This window comes from Brienomyrus brachyistius, unplaced genomic scaffold (genome assembly GCF_023856365.1).
Source record: "Brienomyrus brachyistius isolate T26 unplaced genomic scaffold, BBRACH_0.4 scaffold50, whole genome shotgun sequence".
NCBI lineage: Eukaryota > Metazoa > Chordata > Actinopteri > Osteoglossiformes > Mormyridae > Brienomyrus > Brienomyrus brachyistius.
The window spans coordinates 876,068-899,309 of NW_026042325.1; the positions used below are offsets into that span (position 1 = coordinate 876,068).

Genomic DNA, 23,242 nt, shown 5'->3' on the forward strand with positions numbered 1-23,242 from the left:
GCATGGTGGTGCAGTGGTTAGCACTGGGGGCGGCATGGTGGTGCAGTGGTTAGCACTGGGGGCGGCATGGTGGTGCAGTGGTTACCGATGTTGCCTCACACCTCTGGGACCTGGGTTCGAGTCTCCGCCTGGGTCACATGTGTGTGGAGTTTGCATGTTCTCCCCATGTCGTCGTGGGGTTTCCTCCGGTTTCCCCCCACAGTCCAAAAACATGCTGAGGCTAATTGGTTGATAAATTGCCCGTAGGTGTGCATGTGTGTGAATGGTGTGTGAGTGTGCCCTGCGATGGGCTGGCCCCCCATCCTGGGTTGTTCCCTGCCTCTTACCCATTGCTTCCGGGATAGGCTCCGGACCCCCCGCGACCCAGTAGGATAAGCGGTTTGGAAAATGGATGGATGGATGGACTTCAGTGGCCCCAAAAACACCATCTTCTAATTTTCATATAACGTGAGATTTTGTGTCTGCCCTGTGATGGAAGGCATCCATTTCAGGAAGGAATGGGCTCAAAGTTCATCGAAATCCACTACTGGATAATTGGGTATAAAAGATGGATGGATTAATGTATGGATGGATGCTTTCACATAGCCTGCATTGTTAAACTAAGAATAAAGTAGTGAATCTTTAACCTGCGTTGGAGAGATGCAGAACTTCACCGTTTCTTTCTCCATAAGGCAATATTAGAGGTCTAAGGACGGGCTTTGACGTCACGACTCTGAATGAGGTAACAGAGATGAGTAAAATAGACTCTGTTTCTGTCACATACGAGAAGAATAGTCTTGCTCATAAAATATAGAGACGATATTTAAATCACATTATAGGGGCGACAGGAATGCAAATTTCTTTTAAAAAAACTGCATCGATCCAAGCCCCAAAACCACACCTACGATCCTGCGCTGCGGACACCCGAGGACCCGCCTATATAAAGCGCCCCACTGCCGCCGAGCCCGCGGAACGCGTTCACCTTTCGTCTCTATAGAAATATCAACAGGTAAGAAATTATTACCGTTATTTCTCTTATCATAAGAGCGCAGTGGTCGGTCCGGTAACTTTTTAAACATTACAGCTTTTTCAGTTTGTGAAGTTCTTTATTCTAAGATCTTTATTCTATTATTGTTTTTTATTATTATTACTATTATATACTATTATTATTTTAAAGATTATTCTTAAAGATTATTCTTTAGCAAATGAATTTAATGTGAAAAATTCCGGGAAAACGGCATATTTGCATATTCATATTTACACATGGTTACCTCTCACACGCACTGTTTTTTTTTTTTTTTTTTTTACCAAATCCTCCTTACCTGCCAGAAATACGTAGAAGTTTGTGCAGCCCCTCTCAGTACGTTCAGGACGACGTGCATCACTTCGCTCGCCTATAAACTGTGTTGTAAATATTAGGCAGGACATCTTTTTTATTAAGGAGGAAAATATTTCAATATAGTGAGTCTTGGTTTATATATCTGCGATTTGATTTCAGACGATTGCGCGGTCCAGTCTTTGCTAGAGAGGCGTTATTTGGCTCAGTTGAAGCCGCGATCTAGGCTGCAGAATCGGAAAGTTAAAACATAATGAAGAATTGATGATGGCAGGCGCTGCAGCGCATTTTACATGTACCGTAGTGTTGGGTGGTCTAGAAAGTGTGAAATTAGTATGTAGTGTCGGATGGTCTAGAAAGTGTGAAATGTGTATCAGAGTTGTGAGTTTTTGGCTCGGTGATCATTTGTGACGCGGGTTGTGTTTGGTTTCTGACATAGTAGCGTTTATGGGTTTTATGGGGGTAAGATGAGGCTGCATCACCCGTCCGCGTGTAGTGAATTGTAACTGTTCCCGTTCATCTATCCATCCATTTTCAATACAAGAAACATAATTTTCTTTTATCTATAACCGATAGTGGGTTTGGTACATCGTATTTAGCAGCGAAGGTTAATTTCTCCTTTATTTATAGGATGAGAAATTTCTTCAAAGGGCCAAATGACCCGTTATAGGAAAACCAAATTAATTTAAATATGAGTATATTACAAAGAATTCACTTAAAGTATTGTCATAAAAGAAGATAGGCTACAACTATATCTAATGAGAATAATGTGTTTTTTGGACTTCGTTTAAATATTGTTCTCATAAATTCCCGTTTGGCTGTTATTTTATCTTTATGCTTCATTTCTGTTACAGGGAGTTGAGGTCCAAGCACAGAAGATGAAAGGTTGTCTGCTTCTGGCGATTCTTTTCCTCAAGGTTTCCATCCAGTCGTGTCAGTCTAGTTACGAAGACCAAGAACCGCAAATATCGTCTGTGGAGGTAGGGGATGGAGAGCGACCCTGTGCGGAGCCAATGGGCCCCTGGGTGGCCCCTCCATTAGCTCTAACTGATGTCCATCATAGACCGTGGACAACATTTTCCCTAATCCATAAATGTAGTGCAAAAACGTTTTCTTTTTCGTTCCCAAAATATTATGAACATAGACCTACGCGAGTCAACTTTTTAACTTTTCGAGTACCCCCTACCCGCCCCTCTGCTGAAAATAACCTTTTTGTCGCCACTTATCCCACATCGCCCAAAACAAGGCTGCTGATTTAATGGACGTCTGATGTTTTCAACACTGCTTCTCTACCTGTTAGTTACCTCGAAGCATGAAAGTGAATACCTCCGATTTTAGGTGACTGATTCACACATGAACGTGAACCTGTAGTGAATTGAGGCCTCTGTAAGATTTATGGATGGATGAATCAGAAACCATATGTATTTGGGCTAGTAAACGTTATTAAATATGTTTATTAAATGAGATAAATTCTACAGTGAATTCGGTCACACCACCCTGCTCCTCTAATGTCTCGTTCCCACTAGCGCGGGCTGAATCTCGCTTGGTGCCTTTGAACCGACCCGCGTTTTCTTTGGTTTCAAAAAAGATCGCTCTAATTCAATTCTTGCACTACGGTAACTAGAGTAAATGAAAATTAGAGTCAAATCCCGAGGCCCCGGGCAAACAAAATTTTACTTAATTCCCCTACAACATCTAATATTTTGCAAATATGCTGTATTTTGTTTTTGATGATAATCAAGTAATTAAGAAACATGCACGGGAGGCGATGTAGTAGTGCTATAGTTCAGAAAATGTTTAAAAATATTTATAGAAAAATAGTTGGATTCCTCGGCACTAAAAACACTGATAAAATGCCTAAAGCAGTTCAGCTGAAACTAATGTAAGAGCAGTCAGAGTATTTAAACCGCTTCTAAAGCGCTTCTTTTGATTCTGGTAAAGCGTTATGCATTGTAATAGAATATCACGTCTGAATTCATTCTCATTAGGTTAAAGCGACCTCTAGTGGACATTAAAATGGAGCTGCACTTTTCAGATGATATGTATTGTATCTAACTGGGAGAAAGTGGGTGGAGTGAAAATTAACGTTGCTAACTTTCTGGTCTACGACCAGAATAGTGCTTCTCCATTAGAAAACCACTGGCAAACTTCCATCTTGTCCCTTCTCTGTTTTCAGGACAGGCTGAGACTTAACAGTCACTCCCAGGACTATTTGAAGAGATACAATGATATTGATTATGACGCCTTCGTGGGTCTTATGGGCAGAAGGAGTAGCGGTAAGACCCTCTGCATGTTGCGTTAATTCATTAACATTAACACCCCGCAGGGCACGCATAGTGGAAAATGAGTAAAAACAAATAATAGGATGCACACTATGGTGGGTGTTTTGTGACAATATTCAATAAATAAATATTATTTCAATTAACAAAGCAAACCCTAACATCTGATTGGTTACACTGCAAACTATGTCACAGCAGATCGTTCTTGCCTAGTCGGTTTAATTCTCATTTATATCCTACGTTTTGTTTTTTTCCGGCCTGCGGTCGTATTACAGAAACTTCCTAACTTGCAGATCCTATCTGCATGGTAACCATGGTGACGCCTGATTTAGGAAAAAGTCCATTACAGATAGAACATATGGTTCTTAAGTCATTGTTGCTGTCCTAAGATGGGAATTTGTATTACACAAGCTTTATGAATAATCATTTAAATGACATTAATTTAAATTGTATATTTGTTTATTGCATATTGTCACAAAACACCCTTTCAAGACGAACACTGCAAATGCCTGGTTAAATCTATTCTTTTTCACTGGTATGTTGAACATGACTCATGTGCCCAACCCACTAACCATGATTTCTGAGTACAGACTATGACCCTGTTAATGAAGACATACCAAAGGCAAAATGAAACCAGGCTGGATTAGTCGCAGAGTATGCTGTCAAAATAAACTGCAATAAGACTGCAGTGATGGCACTGTGGACGAGAGTCTGACAGATTGTTACAACCTCCTACCACCAGGGGGTGTAGATATTGTGGGGTTTTGTCTTCCAAGGGAAGACCCTTGACATGGCCCTGGTCTGCCCAAGAGCCACACAGAGAGTTTATGTGCACCTCAGCACAGCTAGGATGTCACAGCTACTGTAGGATCTCACAGCTAGGATCTCACAGCTACTGTAGGATCTCACAGCTAGGATCTCACAGCTAGGATCTCACAGCTACTGTAGGATCTCACAGCTAGGATCTCATAGCTAGAATCTCACAGCTAGGATCTCACAGCTAGACACATTGATTATCAAAGATAAATGAAGGGGTGCGTCAAGCAGTGAACTGGTTGCTCATTTTCCAGATTAGCATTCATGCTGCGGCTCTCACTTAATTAAATAACATTTCAGCAGGTGCTGCACCTAATCACACACCAGATTTCCTGCATGGCCTAAATGCGGAACAGCCAGAAGAAAATAACAATGCAGAGAAAGACTTCCTGTTAGAGGACAATTCAGTAATGCATACTGTTTGAACTACGGGCTGGGCTGTTGCACTTTATACACTTATCTGTGTTCACAATATCAAGTTTCACTAGTAATAATATTTTAATGCATTGAAAATAAAAGCACGTCATCATGATCATCATCTGAAATATTCTGAGCACTGTTGCCCTTTGAAAATACAGTAAGTCAAACTGAATAGGTTGGGCTATTGAGTTTTATCGTATTTGTTGTGTACTTAAATCTTTTTGCTTTGCCTGGATGATGAATGTCCTAAGCTGAAATACAGCTTTGCAGCTCCCTTTCCAGTGAAGCTATTTTTCTACAAATATTAACAATCCACTTCCTACTTCGTCTAATAACCTGCATTCCTGTGTGATAAGTTGACTCAAATGATTCTCTCAGCCAGATGGGCTCCCTGAAGCACCTTGTCCTTCTGCCACAGCGAGACGCTTTATGCAGCTGTACCTTTCGATTTAAAACCCAACATTTTTAGTCGCAGCCCTGCTGCCTGATTTCGAGATGCGCAGGACACCTTGGGGAGTGTTGCTGTGTTGCTGATTTAATGCCAATAACTGAAGATATTTTGAGTAGGTTATTAAGTTACTGAAATGCACTGACGTCTTCTTTCAGGAAATATGGATGATGCATTTATGGGGCCCATGGGTCGCAGGAGCTCCGAACCCAGTAAGTGTGTGAAGGATCCCTGCTGAAAATGGGGAGTGTGGCCCTAGATATTTTACTGTACCAGACTGAGCTTTGGTGGGAGAATCCAGAATCATAACGATACAGTGGGTGGGATTCATGTGTTGTCAACTCCTATCTGGTTTAATCCATCAGGTATCAATAAATCAGATGATGATTAAACCAGGGAATTACTAAGACCGTGAGTCAATATCAGAGCTTTTGTTTCACATCAGTATGACTCCATTGGAGGGCTTTCCCTACACTGGTTACCAGAGGTGGAGATTTCAGGTCTAGAGAGTACAGATCCAGACCAGGATTTTGTTTCAACCAACCAACCAGCTGAGTATAAAGAGTCACAGTCACAGAGAATTCGACAGGTTGGTTGAAACAAAATCTTGGTCTGGATCTACACTTTCTGGACCTGAAATCTCCACCTCTACTGTTTACCTGAGCAAAACACATTTGATTTCCACCTTCAGTGTTTGGCACAGTGTAGTTGATTCTTGGTTATCACAGTAAGGACGAGTCTCCTGGCTGTCATGGAGGAAAGAGTAATCAGTGCTCTCCTACAGGTGATCGGCATTCCCGGAGGAAGGAGCAGTATCCAAAACAGCACTTCTTCAACAGGAGAAAACTAAGGTGAGTAATTCGGGCCTCAGTTGAGCAGCCATTCCTGCTAGACTGGTTCTCAGATATGTGGGATGAGCTTTAGCGCAGACCATCAGAGACTGGAGCACTGCTGATTAAGATTAAAAAGACACAGTTCAGTAAATTTCAGTAGGCAGCATTATATATGTCAAATGTGTATACACTGAGGTATGTTAAAATGGATGTGATTCCGAAGGAGACATGCGAGTGATGACTGGCTGCTCACATCTCTGACGACACATCTACGCCCTTCTCAGTATCACGTCACAGCACCTAACTACCTAGTTCCACAAATAGTTTCAGCTAATCCTGTTTAACCTCCCTTCCAGGTGTATAGTTACGACAACCAGGAGACCCAGTGACTCATGACGAGGCCAAACACCTTCAGCCTGTGCTATTTCAGATCAAGTGCTCTTTATGCATAGAGAAATGTTCAAGTTAACAATTCCTTTGAGCATTAAAGAAATTAAAGTTTTTTTTTTTTTTTTTTTTATTGGAACTAATAAAAAATGTAAGAGCATTTTTACTGGAATTATCCCTGGCCAAAAGAGAAAACAAAACAGTCTTACATTTTACTTCAGAAGTCAATGGTGATGTTCGAAAATGGAGTATAATCATATTCATGTACATCACTTAAATTGTTTTTAATGCTGATATTGAGCACTGGTGATAAATTCTGCATTCACATGAATCTCACTTAATATCGCTGTCAGACACCATCATAATAAATATACCAACCTATCATCATTTACACTGATAAACATGCAATGTTCATACTTATTTTCAACAAGTAATGCAAGAGGAAATCCCAGATTTGGCATATAAGGCAGGCAGGGTTTATTTTTACCAACCAAGACCTTCCCTGCCCAATGTCTTACTCAGATGACAAACAGGCTTGTAACTGCCTTTCATATAAATAGATGTCCGATAATTAGATGTCCGAACAGCTGAATCCTTGAATGTCTTCAAGCGACGACTCAAAACATTTTTTTTCAGAAATACCTCACGTAGAACTTCTGTATTCTTACTCGGCTCTTTTTCTGGTGTGTGTTTAAAAAAAAATAAATTCTGCACTACTCAACGGAGTTCTCAACCCTAACCCTAACCCTAACCCTAACCAGAACCCACCTCCCAGAACACTCCAGCCCAGCGGATTTCATCTGCACGTCACATTTAATCATCACACAGGCTACTTCAACATACCACTGGTACAGCCATTCATTTCCACTTATTATGAAAATCAATACTCTTGAGCATTTTAATCAGAAACTGCAATAAAAGGCACAAGAATCAATAGTTAATAAAGCTCATTCTTTTAATAAAATATCTGATTACCCCCTAGATATATACCAAATTAAAAGAGATTTTGAAAACTGTATAAAAATTCCTTAAGATTTTTCATTTTTAAACAGACATAAAATATGGTCTCCCCCTTCAGATGAATCCATCCATAGTAAAAATAGATTAATGTTGATGGGCAAAAAAACCATCTTTTTTTAAAAAAGAATCGTGGAATCTTCAAGGCCACTTGGTTAGTCGTTGTGCAGTCGGCCGACCCAGAAACGAGCCAGAAAGACTGAGGATGCGGAGCCCGACGCTCAAAGCCACTGCATGGGGTCGGACTGTTCCAGAATCCGGGGGTGGCAGCCCCACAGGTACAGAGCCGGCCACCACTCATGCTGGTCCTGCGGCCTGTTTGGAGGGCGATCCATCGTTCTCTGGGACCATGCCGCCATGTCAGTGGTTCTCTCTCATGCTCCCGTTCAGGGTCCTGCTTAAGGCGCTCGGCATGGCTGGTCGGTAGCGGTGCTTGTAACCATAGGCACGCAGGTGGTAGGTATAGTACTCCAGCATGTACATCACATTCGGGTTGACATAGTGGAAGGAGATCGCAAGGTCAGAGCAACACTGGGGACCCTAGGATGGAGGGAGATCGAGGAGCAGGTGAGAAGGTGTAAATAAATGATGTGCTACGCTTTAGCGAAGGGGCTAAGAGAAACAAATTCATAGGAAATTACCTAGAGCAGAATGAGATAGAAGCTAATAATCATCAGCAGGAGATGCACTCAAACTCACCTCAACAATGGGGTAATAGCAGTAATTCCAGTACCAGAAGGTCTTTTGGAACTTGGAGATGAGATGCTGCTCAGGAACGAATGGATGGAAGGTCTCACGCTTCAGAGTGTCCCGGGAGTCTCCGGCCTGGACTCCCATCTTCTCCATGCACTGCCCCAGAGCCAGGTCCTCTATGGAGGAGGTGTGGGTGCACACCTTGGTGCGGAAGCCCTCCGTGAAGCGCCGCAGAGCCTCTTTGCTGAGCACGTAGCCCGCGCCGCCGCTCATGTAGCCCTGCTTGACGTACGGCTTGAAGCGCTTGCCGAAATACACAGGCTCCTCGGGTGTGTGGTTCGCCAGCAACCAGCGCAGGTTCTCCAGCACGACGAAGGTGTCGTCGTCGGCTTTGAGGAACCAGTCGGCGTCCTGGCTGTGCTTCTCCTGCACATAGTGAAAGGCCCGGATAGTCTTCCAGTAGAGCTGGTCGCGGCCCTCCCTGGTGCCAAGGCCCACGGTGGGGAAGTCCGGGTCGTCCTCCGAGCTCATGAACACCGCCACATTGCAGTGCCGCGTCCAGGTGGCCTTGACGTGACGCGCCTTCGTCTCCAGGTTTTTTGGACCGGTCATCACCCAGCAGAGAATGCGGACCTTGCTGTAGAGCTCGTCCGCAACATGACGGTCCTCCCCTAAGTGAGGAACAAGGCAGGGGCAGGCAAAGACACGGTGACCAATAGTCAGGAAAATAGGAAAAGGCGTACAAAATAATACCAGTGCTCTACTGGTATTGTTCTACCAGCCACAGGATTTGAACCAGCAACCTTCCAATCACAGACACAGAGTCACCCGTGGTTCATCATGTACCAATCAAAGACAATTACAGATCACTTCTAGGAATTATGATCGACACAACTAGTTATCAGCTATAACATTTGAAATTTAAAAGTGAAAATATTTTGTAAACACGAGGCACCTTTCTCAAAGCACTGGGCCTGGAATCTTTATCAAGAGAAACTTGTCTCTAAGTACCTGCCAAGTGTAGCAGACTTCTGCTGACAGATGTGGGGGATTCCTCCTTCAATTGCTTGGCTTTGCTTTCCAGCAACCCCACTACATTTGCTCGTTCTTCCAGGATCCTGGAAGGCATGGCTGCTCCCTCCAACCTCCACTGGTGCAGGAACCCGTACAGCATGCAGGCTCCTATCACAAATCCAGCATAGAAGGCGCACCTTGCGCTGAAGACCTTCATCCCGGCGGTGGCTGCGTCTCACCCCCTTTCCATGTGCTCTTGGCCTGGAAGACAGGATGTAAATGAGCGCTGTGGTACTACAGGCGTAGTGGGGAGGTGATGGGCTCTACCCATCGTTACGCTGCATTATGCTTTTATTGCACTATTTTATATACACCCATTCCCACCCAAAATATAGCAATATAAGGCAGTTACTTGGTACTAATTCCAGCCCTTGTCCCATTACTTCGGATCATACTGTAGGCAGGGTTGCCAGCTCTCATGTATCTGGTGTGACACTCGGCTTTCATACTCTTGGACTCACGAAAGAAATCTTACGGCAAATCTACACTATTCCATTATAAACCTAAAATTACTTACATCGAAAGCATTGGGGTAGCTTGCAAACCCTACAGACTATTTACAAATTAATAAAAGCCTTACGTACATGCAGATTTGTCTCGAATTGAAAATCTCACGCCAGCCAGCTGACTAAAGTTGGCAACCACGCACAGGAACGCTTGTCTATGCTTAAAGTTGAAACCGCGGATCCGATCTGAAACGGCGCTTTGGATCACCGGCCCACTCGGAACTTCTCATCCGTCTTAAAGTTTTTCCGTTGCGCAACCAATGGCACCAGGACCTCCGGTTAAAGGTCCGGGAGTGTTCCCGGTCACCGCAAAGCGCGGCTCGACGAGTTACGACGAGTTACGACGCGTGTCCCCCACCACTCACCCGGACCTTAACACCGCCGCACCGCGGAGTTCCCTGGAGCAACCTGCCGAGGGTCTGCGGGGGGAACCATCATCGCTGCTCACCAGCGAGCCGTGGATGACAGGCCAAGCTTCCCTTTCGAAACGTCACCTGAAATGCTGACATACAACAACGTGGCAGCTCGTTTGCTTAAGTCTCAAGACACAAGACCGCAGGCTAACGAAACACAAACTCCACGTATCGCCAGCCGACCTTCCGCCGCCTGTCAGCGCTCGCAGTTAGTAGCCCGTTGCTAGGAGTCGCTCTCCTCGCTAACGTCACACAGTCAGCCCATCCCCGTGTTGCGCTTGCGCAAAACGAAGCGGTTCGTGCGGCTCAGTTGAGGCCGACTTAAGGAGTCAGCCTTATACCGTTTATTTCGCGGAAGTCATAATATCTCCCGCCGCGATGTCCTGGCACAATATCGTAGTTCCCCTGTAGTGAAATTAGCCGAAACTGACTGAAATTCCAGTCCATTTATTGAACAACAGAGATTTCTAATGGTGAAGCATGTATTTAACAGAGTTTTTTCTAATACACAGAATTTATTTTTAGGGCTTCCGATGAGGCACACGTGTAATTTCGTGTAGCATTTACATGTGGGTGCCAGGAACTTAACCTAACAAGTGCCACACGGAAATCAGATCAGAAAGATTAGATTATTTTAATGACACGGTAATTCCATCCCATGGCAAATGACTGTGCATACAGAAATGGTCACAAACCCCTCCCACGTGAAGCAAAATTATGTACAGTACAGACTTTAAACTGGTATCACCATTCACAAAACTGAACAAAGACTTTTTCTACTTATCTACTTTGTAGGGGTAATGGCAGACTGAAATGCCACTTGATTGCAGACAAACAAAATCATTCACTTTCCCAGGAGTCCGAAATACGGACAGAACATGTCGGAGGGGGGGCGGGGGCCGGGGGCAACCATATCAAACAGCACTGCGTATTACTATTCTTAGTAAAACATATTTGCCAACTAGCCAGCCCAGGACATTCATGCGAGTGATGATTTAAAACCTCATTAACATCGCTAGTGATACTAATTAAAACCATGGGGAAAGTATTAATATTCTTAACCTTCATAGAGAAATTCCTTGGCTATTCTGTGCGCATTTTCGAGAGGGATCCAGCCCCTAGAACGAGCTGCAGCCCTTGGATGCCCCAGCTCACGTTACACCATCCCGATGAGTCGCTGCGGTCACGAGGTGATTGTTTACGGTTATGCATGGTTATGCTCAGCGGAACGATTTCCATAAAGGCTCAGAAAATCCGTATTAAATACAATCCACTAAAAAAAGAAAAAACAACAATTATCATCAGACAGACATACGGAGACATACCCTAAAATGGCATGGGGCAAACAGCTTTTTAGTTTAGTTTTAATCACTGATTTCTATAAAATAAAATTTGACTGGGGAGTAGCCTCACATAATCTGACGAAGTAATTGTTCTCCCTTTAATTCCTCAGCAAACCTATGTTGTACTGTTGTTGCGTACGCAAACAAGCAGTCAAACGCCTTCCATAGAACTCAGTAAAAAAAAAAAACAGATGTAAATCAGCACCATGAACAGAATATTCACGCATTAAGTCCTGGAGGGGGTGGTACTGTTACTGTAATAATGCAATAAACAAGACAGAGGATTCAGACCCCCATTAAGTTTGCAAACAAGGAAAAATGATCAATATCCCTTAAACTTAAAGCCACAAAAGGTATAGCCCGCACTGCATTCTCCATCCGGGTCCTGAAAATAAAAAGCAGGGGCCCTTTAAGAGGCGTCACTTCTCCAGCATCCGTAATCCTTCTAGGGCATATTTAACTTAGATTCTTTGTCCACTGTGAGAATAGCATCTGGAGACATGACCCTAATACCACTTATTATTTATTTCAATTGCAGTAGCCAGCAGAACAAAGTGTATCAATTACATATTTTAAACCATATAAATATATCTTTTGGTCATAGGTTCCCGTTCGTTAACTTGTGTCAGACAAACTGCAGAATGGCTCCGCCTTTGTGCGCCGTGCCTCAGTGCGCCTTGCTCTCTCCGGCCTTTTCATCCCGAGATCAGACCGGACCTCCTCACACGTCGACGTCGTCAGAGTCCGCAGCTCCGCTGGGCTGAGTCTCTTCTTGTTGCTCTCCCCACACGAACCTGTAGTTGTTCTCCAGTTCCTGCTGTCGTTTCTGCTCCTTGTACACCTCCTCTGTCCCACCCGTCTGACCACAGAGAACACAGAATCTCACGGGGTTGCGTTTGAAGCTCCCTACCAGAGTTCAAATATGCGGGCACTGCGCACTCCTCCGAAAATGAGAACGCAAAGGTCAGAGACACGACACGGAGAGTATGAAACGATTTCTCTTTCAGTTCAGCATTTCTAGGCTCTTAATTTCACATTTACACATTTATTCACGTGTGTTTGAAAAGAGTGACTGCGTTTGAAGGTTTAACTCTGACATGCTGTATATCACTCAAAATTATACAGACACTTTACTTTATATTACAGAAGGACCCATATTGAGACGAAAGCCAACTCCCTATTGGGTACACATCCTAAACCTGCCAAGCTACCCGGTCCTACTTCCTTTACCAGTAAGTTGATGAGAAGCTCCCGGAAAGACTTTGTGTCCTCCTCACTAAGCCACTGGTCTCCCACCTCGTCTGCCGTTCTACGAGTCAGGATCTTCACCTCGATTTTACCTGAAACAACATGCCCGTCACCAAACCAGGAAATACTCATGCAAGTATAAAAGGTAATAAAGGTTTGGCACCATTAAACTTATCAACACAAGGATGCAAACATAGACTGAACACAAACAAGAGACAGGCGATGAGACAGACGGTGGTTTGAGGATGGACCCCGAGCAAACAGCAGTTGTTAGACGTTTGAGTACATGGCAGAAGGTAGAAGATCCTTGTGTAAATCCAAGTTCACAGTAGGTATTTACTGTGAGCACGGTGGCGCAGAAAGCCATGGCGAGACAAGAAGACAGGCAAGCAGAACAGCGACACCTCCCACAGGAGCTGTGAAGTGGTAAACTGAAACATGGCCACGTGCATTTGCCGCGCTGAAGGGCGGGCAGGAGCTCCGGGCTGCGGTTAAGGAACCGGAAGTCGGGCACTCTCCTACCTTCTGCTTTCAGTCCAGCTCTCTCTAGCTGCTCTTTAACCACGTCCTTAATCTGCTGCAACTGCGGATCTCCTTCGCTCATTTCCTGCACCTTCAGCTGCCGGTCAGGGCTGCTGCCTTGTTTATACTTAGTAACTCTGATTTTAACCTTCTCCTGGACTGGTGCTCGGTCTGGTGCAACAAACAAAACAACAGCGTCACTACAGTTGGTGCTGGCGGTGGGAGTTGGGGGTCAGACCCAGGCCTGAATGCGTGACAAACTCCACAGCGCCGATGATAGCGGGGCTGAGCTTTAAAGGCTTCTAACCTCCACCAAAGCCCCTAGATAAGCACTGTTCTTACATTCATATCAGGAAACTCTAGACACTGAATGAGGAATGAGACTCATGTGAATGGAATGAACATTTTAAACCAATCTTGAGCTTGACAAACAAAGAGACATGAGGTATTATGGTCTCCAAACAGGAACCATGCAGAGATGCGGAGATTCCAAGAAAGCGTGATGCAGGACTAAACTGCGGTAAGAGAACCAGCAACACTCTGGTCGTCTGAAATACCTGGCTGGCGTGGAATGGAACTAGGGCTGCCCCGGCTGGGATCCGAAACCTTCTGCCCCCCATCAGGCCTGCGTTCTTCATCCTCCCTGTCCTCCAGGCGCTCCAAAAGCTTGTCCAAGGTGGTCTCCAGCGTCTGGGTGGCCTGGCTGCGATCAAACTCTCCCTTCAAACCTTCGGTTTCCAACTCCTGCTGAGCCTTACACCAGAATTCGAGTTTCATTATTTGGGATTCATGCATTATTCCGTTTCCATGCCGCCATCAGATGTACAGAAGTTCCTCGCTTTACCACGGCTCAACTCATGGCATTTTGACGTTACATTGGTGTGACAGCGATGCATGTTCAGTAATCAAACTTTGAATTTGGCCAACAATATGCTGCGCAATACATTCCACTGATGCTGACCGATGTCAGCATCCAGCCAGCCATACTGCTGGCTTCTGTGGTGATCGTAAGCATAATCATCTCATGCAGCGTTTACCGATATATCATATGATGTCTTCTTTCTGTGTTTAGCCAAATTTTCTCAAGCCCATTATGCCTGCTAAATACCCAAGTGCAGCATATCATATAATAATCATATTTGACTTTGGATGGGGTTATGTTCTGGGGAACCCCCTATAATATCATAAGTTGTGGAGCACCTGTATATTGAATCCAGTTCAAACCACTTGCCATATTTCCTGAGTAAAAATGAGTAAAAATGGAACCACAGGCAGTGTGGTCGCGCAGTGGTTAGCACTGCTGTCTCAGGTCCTGGGTTCGGTCCCCAGGTCAGGCGTAGGACCTTTCTGTGTGGAGTTTGCATAATCTCCCCCCGTATTTGTGTGGGTTTCTGCCGGGGGCTCTGGTTTCCTCCCACAGTCCAAAAGTGTGCACGTTAGGTTGATTGGCGACCCCAAGTTGCCGTAATTGTGTGCTTGTGAGTCTGTGCGCCCTGAGGTGTGTTGGCGGCCGCCCAGAGTTGGTTCCTGCTTGCGCCCGTTGTTCCCGGGATGGGCTCCAGTCCATCCCACAACCCCAATTGGGAATAAGTGGTTGTGGGGATGGATGGATGGATGGATGGATGGATGGAAAATGGAACCAGAGGGATGACCAGCCTGTGAGAAGCACAAGAACTTACCTCATCAATGATGTTGTCAAACTCCTTCTGCATCTCCTCTTTGATCTCCTCGATTCGGTCAGAGGGCACAGAAAGGTCAGCAATCTCTTCCTCAAACTCCTGCAGCAGATGTTCATCCTCACTGACCCCCAGAACATCCTTTTCCTCCTCTTCTCCTCGATGTCCTGCTCTCTTCTCCCCAGTCACACTTTCCTTCTCATTCTGAGACTCTCCTTTCTGACGCTCTTCTTCAGAGGCAACCTGAAACCCGATCAAGACACTTGACATAAGAACGAAAGACTGATCCCAAGATATACATTGAACTGAAACATATTAAAGACATCTGGGGTCTCCAGACCCCCGGTTGACAACTGTAGTTGCCATCATTTGACAAATCCAGAGATAAAGTTTAGCTCCAAGGTGCAAGAGCAGCAAGGCTGGACCTTTAAGCATAACCTTACCTTTTTACCTCCTTCCTTGAGCTTCTTCACAAATTTCATCAAGTCAGATGGATTGGTGATAATTTTGAAGTTGAATTTCTCATCACCAAAAACTACAGGGGAAAGAGATATCATTTCCGAAGAATGAAACACCATTCACTGCTCTAGATGAATGAGTATTCTGGGCTCTCTTACCATCCTCTTTGAAGTCACCATCAGCAAGCTGAGGGTCCAATGACTCACTGCCCACCTGCAGACGGAGAGCCGTGTTGGTACAGTGTGATAGAAGAGCCTTACTTATGCTGTCTGAGTGCAGCCTACCTGTTTAGCCCCTGCGGGGGTGTCTGGTTTTGTCATCCCTTCCCAGAACTGACTGTCCTCCAAATCTTCAACGACCGAGTCCTCTAGGGGTGCTGGTTCTCCTGTTCAAACACGCAGTATCAGATGTAGGGTAGGCCATCGACCAAATCAAGCTTTACCTCGCAGTGCCATAGTACTCCAGTCCCATCTTAGTTTCCACACCACAATTTAACTCTCGATCTTGTCAGAGTTAAAAGCATTTCTACCCAGTTTTGAATCATGCCAGAGGATTAGAGTCTCTTGGTTTAGACTCTTAAATTCTTAAAGCGACAAACTTTCTCACTTCTCCCATTCCTCTCAAAAGAACAATAACCGTCACTGAAAAATACAATTAGGCCTAATAAAATATAAATCTTATTCACATTTATTATTTTGGCTGTAGTTACTTATTTTTCAGAAGACTGTCCCAGAGTGCAATGCTACCTTGGACATCCCTTTACAACAGACAAGACATCAGTTGCAGTTGTTATTCAATATGGCTATAATAAATCACAAAAGTGATTCTCACATGCGAGGGCACTGCTGTACAGCAAGCTCTGAATTGCTCGGTCCAGTGGATTTCATTAGAATCAGACAGAGTGTGATCACTTTGTAGGTTTCACATGGTTAGTTTTCCCCAGAAGCTCTTGTGAGTGATGCATGTATTATGTTAGCTACCGTTTTTGTGTCTTTTATACATGAGTTCTTTGATTCATTTGCTTTATCACTGCATTATCAGCTTGTCATGTATGAAGTTCCAACAGCACCAAAGCAGGCATACTCAGACAGCACAAATCACTCCTCTTTCTTTGTTTTTCATACTGTCAGGTATAAAACATTACAGAGTTTATAAAACTGAAGGGGGAAAAAGACACTGTTCTCTTCTGAAAAGTGTTAAAATGGGATCGTATCCCTTTTTGAAATGACGCAATTTGTCAGATGTGGGATAATACAGGACATGACTTGTCTCAAATTTTCAGATGCTATAATCGATCCACCTCGCCTCTAAGGACAGGGAGTGTGGGCACTTAAGCGCCACAGCACAATGTTGTTCTACCTCTCAAACAGCTAGTAAAACCAATGAAACCTCATTTTGACGTATTTGTATTGGATACATTCAGCTTTTTACACACCTCTTATCCCAATGAGTAGCTCACAGGAAAAATCTGATCAGCAGTGGAATAGTGCTGGATAACCGACTACGTAAAAACTGACGTTTGAGATCAAAGGACTATCACACGTAAACACAATTTTGCTTTTAAATATTAGCGAGGGTGGCAATGATGATAGTAAATAAGTTTGATTAAAACCATGGCCTCGAAAATGGACTTAATTTTTCCAGTCTCAGTCTCAACTAGGTCTTGAGCCTCCTAAAGTCTTGCTTTTGAATCAGACTCGATACAGGTGGGTTCGTCCTCATCACCATTATCTTGAGAAAGGCTTTGACAGCACTTTCAAAGTTATTAACAGGTAATTCAGTTTGAATAACATTAAAATGAATAAATACATGATGTCCACAGGCCAGCCCCTACCTTCGGCATCTAGCTCTCCATCAGGGCCCACGTCAGTGCTGTCCGAAGCTCCGTTCTCTATCCCTCCTCTGTCCTCCTCATCAGTGGACTCGTCACCAGCTAGGATCTCATCCAAACTCTTCAGCTCCTCGGATATCTGTTCCACCTTCCGCTTGGTATCAGCTAAAGAGGGGAAAGGCAAACATTTAAATATATTATATTTACTATTATTTTATGCATTTTTTTCTCCCCAAGTCAACTTATGTTCCTGGGTATTTTTTCCTACTTAAATTTGTACAGAAACAGGACTTTCACCGCCATCTTGACAAAACTCTGAAGAAGCAACAATCTTCACCACTCCAGTGGCCTTGTAGGATAGCATAGGGTCCACATGACGCACACTGCGGAATTTCACAGAATGTAGTATGTCATCCGGATACCGTTCACCTACCGCCTCATACACTGAGGATTCAGGCATTAGGGCTGCCACTAACTACTATTTTTCTATGGATTCATCTAATGACTATTCTACAGATTGGTCAATGAATGTAAACGATAATTTTTTCCTCCAAAAAAAAACAAAATGAAAAATTGAACTTTATTTTTATTTTGACAAGAGCATACTGTATGTCACTGCAGGACTTTAGATGATGGACGAAGGCTTTTCAGAAATATACGGTCATTATTTTCACCCACAATTCAATATTAGCAGTATGCCTAAATTATTAATGATGTGTATTGTGATGCCCAAAAGTTAGTAATCTGTCTAAATTCAGTGTATCTTTATGCTTAAAAATTTGTTTAGTGGAGCACGCCACAGGCGACTGTTGTGGTATAGCATGGACGCGAAAGTACCATACTGAAGTCGCAGCGAAGAAAGGGATGGTTCAGCATCTTTTAAAAGAGAAGATACTGTGGGTAAACAAAGTAAAAAGTAGAAGACAATGGTGAGTGGTGGTACTTTTTGCAGTCTGATATTTTTTTCCGGAAATGTAGTTTTCATTATTTAATTTCATGAAATATTTTCTTTTATTTAATGTCCATTTTCGTTTCAGATTTAGTTTACGATAACAATACCAGCTCTCACGCATCTGGCGTGACGTTCACGCTTTCAGACTCTCATGTAAGAAATCTTACAGCAAATCTATTTGCTATCATCTAAAATCTCATGCCAGCTCGCTGACCAAAGTTGACAACCCTGAGTCCCAACAAGCTCAGCACATGAGAACTAACACACTGGCACCATCAATAAATGTAGAATAAGCCCAGATTCTAGCCTAAACATTTTCTCAAACACTTATTCGATGAAAATCCTAAGGCAGCAGACAAGTTTATGGCTTTAATAATGAATGCATTTAATGACAAAAAAGTTCTCTGTACTAACAGTAATTTAATAACCATCACTTACGGTGGTTTTGCCTGTTCTGACGGTGCATCATCCAGAATAGCGCCTGTGTGCTTTCTCTTCAGATGCTCGTGCATAACTCTAGTGCAGCTGTGTATGTCATCGAACTTTGCACGGTATACAAGCCACGTTTTTATTTAGTGATAATTTTAACTACTCCCATAATTACATGCTGATATTAAAGGATTCATTTGTTATAATGAAGCATTTTAGAAATCGTAAAGGTAATATCCTTAAAATATTTTTTTTAAAACGATGCATCGAAATATGTGTCGACCCATTTTCAGCACTGGCGTCATGGAATATGTCAACTAATCACAGCAGCACTATATTCCACCTACTACACAGCAAACAATAATGCTATTTCAGATGCACCCACTGTGTTAATGACTATGGTCTTAAAACATGGAGGATGGTGGAGCCTAATTAAGCTCAGAAAAAGGTGTTAAAATAAAGGCCTTAATGCTCTACATCTCCGATTCCCAGTTCCTTCCTCCTGATAAAGAGGGAGTTGGGGGGTAGATGGGGAAACAGCACACAGGTCACACACCCTCATACTCACAGACTTGCGCTTTGACATAGTCCATGTACTGCTGGGGGCTGAGGGCTGGCTGGCACACGATGCCCTGGGGTTTAGCAGAGGACGGCGGGCGCAGGAAGGGGTGGTGGCAGGTGCGCGTGGTGTGAACTGTCAGGACGTAGCGGCAGGACTGCGGCTCGTCCACACGGGCGATGTAGTCACCAGAGCCCTCCTCACACAGGAACTGGGGGCGGGAGAGGGAGGAGGAACGCAGAGGCACTTTTCAGTCTGTCTGCATAAAGTCATAAACGTGACAAAGACACCAGGCAGCACACTTACCCGGACCTCCGTTTCTCTGGGTTTTCCATTCAGGTCACATTTTGAGCCATTAACGTAAGACTGGCTGTGGTACCTCTTTAGCCTGTGCTGTTTGGAGGTCTGTAAAGACATGGGCAGATCCACGGTTATGGAATTACAAAATCAGAGGAAAATTTTCAGGTTTCAATTTGCTTGAAATATCATAATTTCTCTTTATCTCAAATGTCAAATTATACTGCATAATGGGTGGCACCCTTCACCACTATTGAATGAAAATGCCTGACATTTTGGTAATGAAATTACCTCAGAAATACAGGCAAAAAAAAAAAAACATGATTTTGCATAGTAGAATACTCTGCATTGCCGACAGATGAATAGCAGGAGGTCTGATATTTGGCACTTTAATTAAAGTTATGATCAGAAGGGTTTTCTTTCCCAGAGCCTTAAACCCAAATCTGAATTGTCCATATACATCTCAGCGGCCCCGTTTACAGGACATGCCCCCACACATCATACTCAGGGCCTCACAATGACCCAGCAGCCAGATGTCAGTCCATCTGCCACAAGCGGTTTAGGTTTCTGCTCATTTGACAAACATAGACAAAAAAAAGCAAAACACATCAGGAAGACTCATTTCAAGGTCTCCGAAGGTTTAATTAAAGGAAAACCACTACATAAAACAAGGTTCATACATGTATGAGAATAAGAAATAAATGATACTGAGCAGCAATGCACCAGAAATAACTGAAAGGAGCCGGTAGAAGCAGCTACTCCCGCAGTAACTGCCTGTAGGCATGTGGAAAAGAACAGAGACCGAACTTCTCTGCTCACAGCAACTCTGCATCAGCGACACTTCTACACAATTTACAGAACATAAACAGAAAAGCATATAAATGTCACATATAGAAAAATGATAAATAGAAATGAATAGGATATCATTGTTATTTTAACACTTTAAAATGTATTCCATAATATAAAAACCTCACACAACAAAACACAGAAACTGACTCAATTTTACACGTGAAATACATTACCTTCAGGTTTAAAGAAAAAGATTAAGTAAGAGGACTGAAGAAAATTCATACCTTGGCAGTTTCATTATTCCAGTCGAATTCGGACTCGTAATACCCCAAGAAGAGCACGTCGCCCTTGATCTCTGAATCTGTGCAAATGAAGCAAAGTGGGGAATGTATGAAATGGAGGCTGTGCTGCTGACAGCACTTCACTGCAGAGACGTCTGGGCAGGGAGGCACAAACCCTCTAGGTGGTACTGTCGGATGTACTGGCCATAGCAAAACTCATAAGTCCACCAGTCTTTTGTCTGCGGAAGAGACAGATCAGAAGCAGTTCATTAAGGCACAATGTGAATAAGGCTCTGATACAAGGTGGTTAGAGACTGCGATGGAAGGAGTCAAAATCAAACTTCAAATTCTCACAGGATTCGCCTATAAGCAAATTTGTCACAAGACTATCAAAGGATTGGTAGTCCAATCCCTATGTGCACATGAGTGCTGAGATCAGACAGTCCTCACCTTGACAAGGCATGACGCACTATACATAGGTCTGAGCAGCTCAGGAATCCCAGGTCCAATGTATCCCTGGGGGTCCGGCTCTGCTGCTGGGTCTTGGTGGAACCGGATGGCTTGAGCAGGCAGGTGACATTCATATAGCTGCCTGTATTTGTTTGAGACCAACATAACATCCTGCGACTTGGCCTGGGAGAAACACCCACAAGAGCACATGCTAATTAACAGACAAAGCTGTGTCGTGGAGATGCTTTTCTTACAGAACCGTAACCTAAAGCTTATACGGCTCTGCCTTTATGTTTCGTATTAACCTCTATAGATCCCCCAAAATTCAGCACCCGATTTGCGGTAAGCATACCATTAGTAAACAACAGTAACTAGGGTTACCCAACACCAGCTGATCTCTCAACTGTCCAAATACAGAGAATGCTCTTAATGTCGAAGGGACAGTCAGTTGACAGCCTTGTACAGACAGCGTGACAGTGACATAATAGTCAGCGTACATAACTAGCGCTTCAATCCGCTCGTCCCTGAAATTCGATTTCATCTCTTACCACCTCGTGGTCATCATATACACCATCATTACAAGACTAACTTCACCTCCCTGCAGCCCCCGGACAGCTTGCATCGTACCCCCTCACCTGTCCCACGATCACCGGGTCCGGGAGGATCTGGATGCCATATTTCATCTCATTTAACTCCTCCAGATTCAGGAACGCCGAAACAGGAAGAAGACAAGTCAAAAAGAAAACGTACAAGCCTCTAAACCACCGCACCATGGACGCAGCCATATTTTCCTCGCATCTCACCCTTAATTCCTGTTTTTATAGTCGGATTGCAATGTATCATAAAGTTGACACGGTTTACGATGATTGGATTTGAGGAAATTTTAGTTTCCTCGTAATTGGACCGTGAGCAATCAATCTACACGTTTCGTTTAACGATTGGTTCGCTTTGCTTACAATCTCCGCCCACAACGTCAATGAACCGCTTAGCTATTGGTCTAAATTGCCCGATTACCTGGACAGCAGGAAAATGATCCGGAAGTGTAGAAACAAAACAAACCGAGTTGCGCATGCGTTACACACACACACACACACACACACACACACACACACACACACGCACACACACACACACACACATATATATATAAATATATATAAATAAATAAATATATATATATATATATATATATATATATATATATATATATATACTATACAGTTTTCTAAAGTTTTGTTTTTAAATTATAATTAAATATGTGAAACATGCATTATGTTTTTTTAAGCATTTTGAAGTATTTCAGGGTATAAAAACACTGAGCTCCCAATTACCTATCGAGTGCGTGATCAAAATGCAATATTTTCAGGTATCCTGAATCGATTTTGGGTATAAAAATTTATTTCTTTTAGGCTTATTTGCATGTTTGTTTACTCTGACCTAAAATATAAAGAATACCTGTATTTATAATTTATAATTTATATTTAAATATATATAAGACAAGGGGTTACGTTTAAAATACTGAATATAGTTCTAATTGAACATACGTCAATTTTAAGACTTAAAGATTACAAAATGAATGAGCTTTCTAAATATGACAAACATTTCTTGAACATGTAATATTAAGTCCCATTGCTCCAGAGCAGCGTTTCCCAACCCACTACTCAGAATGGTCAATCCACATTTTTGCTCCCTCCCAGCTCCCAGCCAATCAGGAACACCGAATACCTGGTATAGGTACGCTGGGACATGAGAGGAAACAATAACGTGGACTGTCGGGGTTGCCTGAGGACTGGGTTGGGAAACAGTGCTCCAGAGTCATGGTAAAATCATCAGAAATATTCTATGCTGACTTCTTGTAAAAGTACCACAAACAAACATTTTGTATTTTTTCTAAGATAATGCCACAGGATTCTGGGGAAAAAGACTCCTGTACAGCGTTAATCAGGGTATCCATATACTGTCAGTCCTAAGAAATCAACATATCCATATTGGGTTCAGTTTTGCTGATGGGCCCAATTGAATTATATAAGATTCAGGATTTTTTATCGCATTATGTGTCACAAATGCATTGAAATGCTTACATGCTGAGCCACACCTAATACTTGGACTGGGTATTGTTGCCACAATATTGAAAGATATGATGACATTGCAATGTAACACAGAAAGATGTTGACCGTGGAGGAGTTGATAAGCTGAAGTGAGTAA

At 43.3% G+C, this 23,242-nt stretch overlaps 3 protein-coding genes across 8 annotated transcripts; 1 reads left to right on the plus strand and 2 right to left on the minus strand.

Annotated features, from left to right (window-relative positions):
• The first annotated feature begins 647 nt into the window (after positions 1-647).
• Positions 648-6,625, plus strand: tac3b (tachykinin precursor 3b). Of its 3 annotated transcripts, none has more exons than XM_049000253.1 (6): positions 649-988; positions 2,170-2,295; positions 3,492-3,591; positions 5,437-5,490; positions 6,063-6,129; positions 6,468-6,625. In XM_049000253.1, the coding sequence occupies exons 2-6, from the start codon at positions 2,194-2,196 to the stop codon at positions 6,505-6,507; spliced, it is 363 nt and encodes a 120-aa protein (XP_048856210.1). In that variant the 5' UTR covers positions 649-988; positions 2,170-2,193; the 3' UTR covers positions 6,508-6,625. The 3 variants fall into 3 exon arrangements, with proteins under 3 accessions (XP_048856212.1, XP_048856210.1, XP_048856211.1); XM_049000254.1 differs by lacking the exon at positions 649-988 and adding an exon at positions 1,327-1,440; XM_049000255.1 differs by lacking the exon at positions 5,437-5,490 and having other exon boundaries at positions 648-988.
• An 805-nt stretch (positions 6,626-7,430) lies between these two features.
• Positions 7,431-10,479, minus strand: c1galt1lb (core 1 synthase, glycoprotein-N-acetylgalactosamine 3-beta-galactosyltransferase 1, like b). Of its 3 annotated transcripts, none has more exons than XM_049000251.1 (4): positions 10,160-10,479; positions 9,220-9,483; positions 8,215-8,879; positions 7,431-8,055 (listed from the first exon to the last, which is right to left on the minus strand). In XM_049000251.1, the coding sequence occupies exons 2-4, from the start codon at positions 9,437-9,439 to the stop codon at positions 7,876-7,878; spliced, it is 1,065 nt and encodes a 354-aa protein (XP_048856208.1). In that variant the 5' UTR covers positions 9,440-9,483; positions 10,160-10,479; the 3' UTR covers positions 7,431-7,875. The 3 variants fall into 3 exon arrangements, with proteins under 3 accessions (XP_048856208.1, XP_048856207.1, XP_048856209.1); XM_049000250.1 differs by having other exon boundaries at positions 10,154-10,479; XM_049000252.1 differs by lacking the exon at positions 10,160-10,479 and adding an exon at positions 9,867-10,140.
• Positions 10,480-10,816: 337 nt separating this feature from the next.
• Positions 10,817-21,897, minus strand: os9 (OS9 endoplasmic reticulum lectin). 2 transcript variants are annotated; one of them, XM_049000248.1, is made up of 15 exons: positions 21,673-21,894; positions 21,038-21,220; positions 20,763-20,826; positions 20,591-20,667; positions 19,527-19,625; positions 19,230-19,431; positions 17,284-17,445; positions 15,734-15,834; positions 15,608-15,662; positions 15,434-15,525; positions 14,994-15,233; positions 13,872-14,067; positions 13,315-13,485; positions 12,775-12,884; positions 10,817-12,403 (listed from the first exon to the last, which is right to left on the minus strand). In XM_049000248.1, exons 1-15 carry the CDS (start codon positions 21,820-21,822, stop codon positions 12,266-12,268), a joined length of 2,040 nt encoding a protein of 679 aa, XP_048856205.1. In that variant the 5' UTR covers positions 21,823-21,894; the 3' UTR covers positions 10,817-12,265. The 2 variants fall into 2 exon arrangements, with proteins under 2 accessions (XP_048856205.1, XP_048856206.1); XM_049000249.1 differs by lacking the exon at positions 13,315-13,485 and having other exon boundaries at positions 21,673-21,897.
• Positions 21,898-23,242: the final 1,345 nt, after the last annotated feature.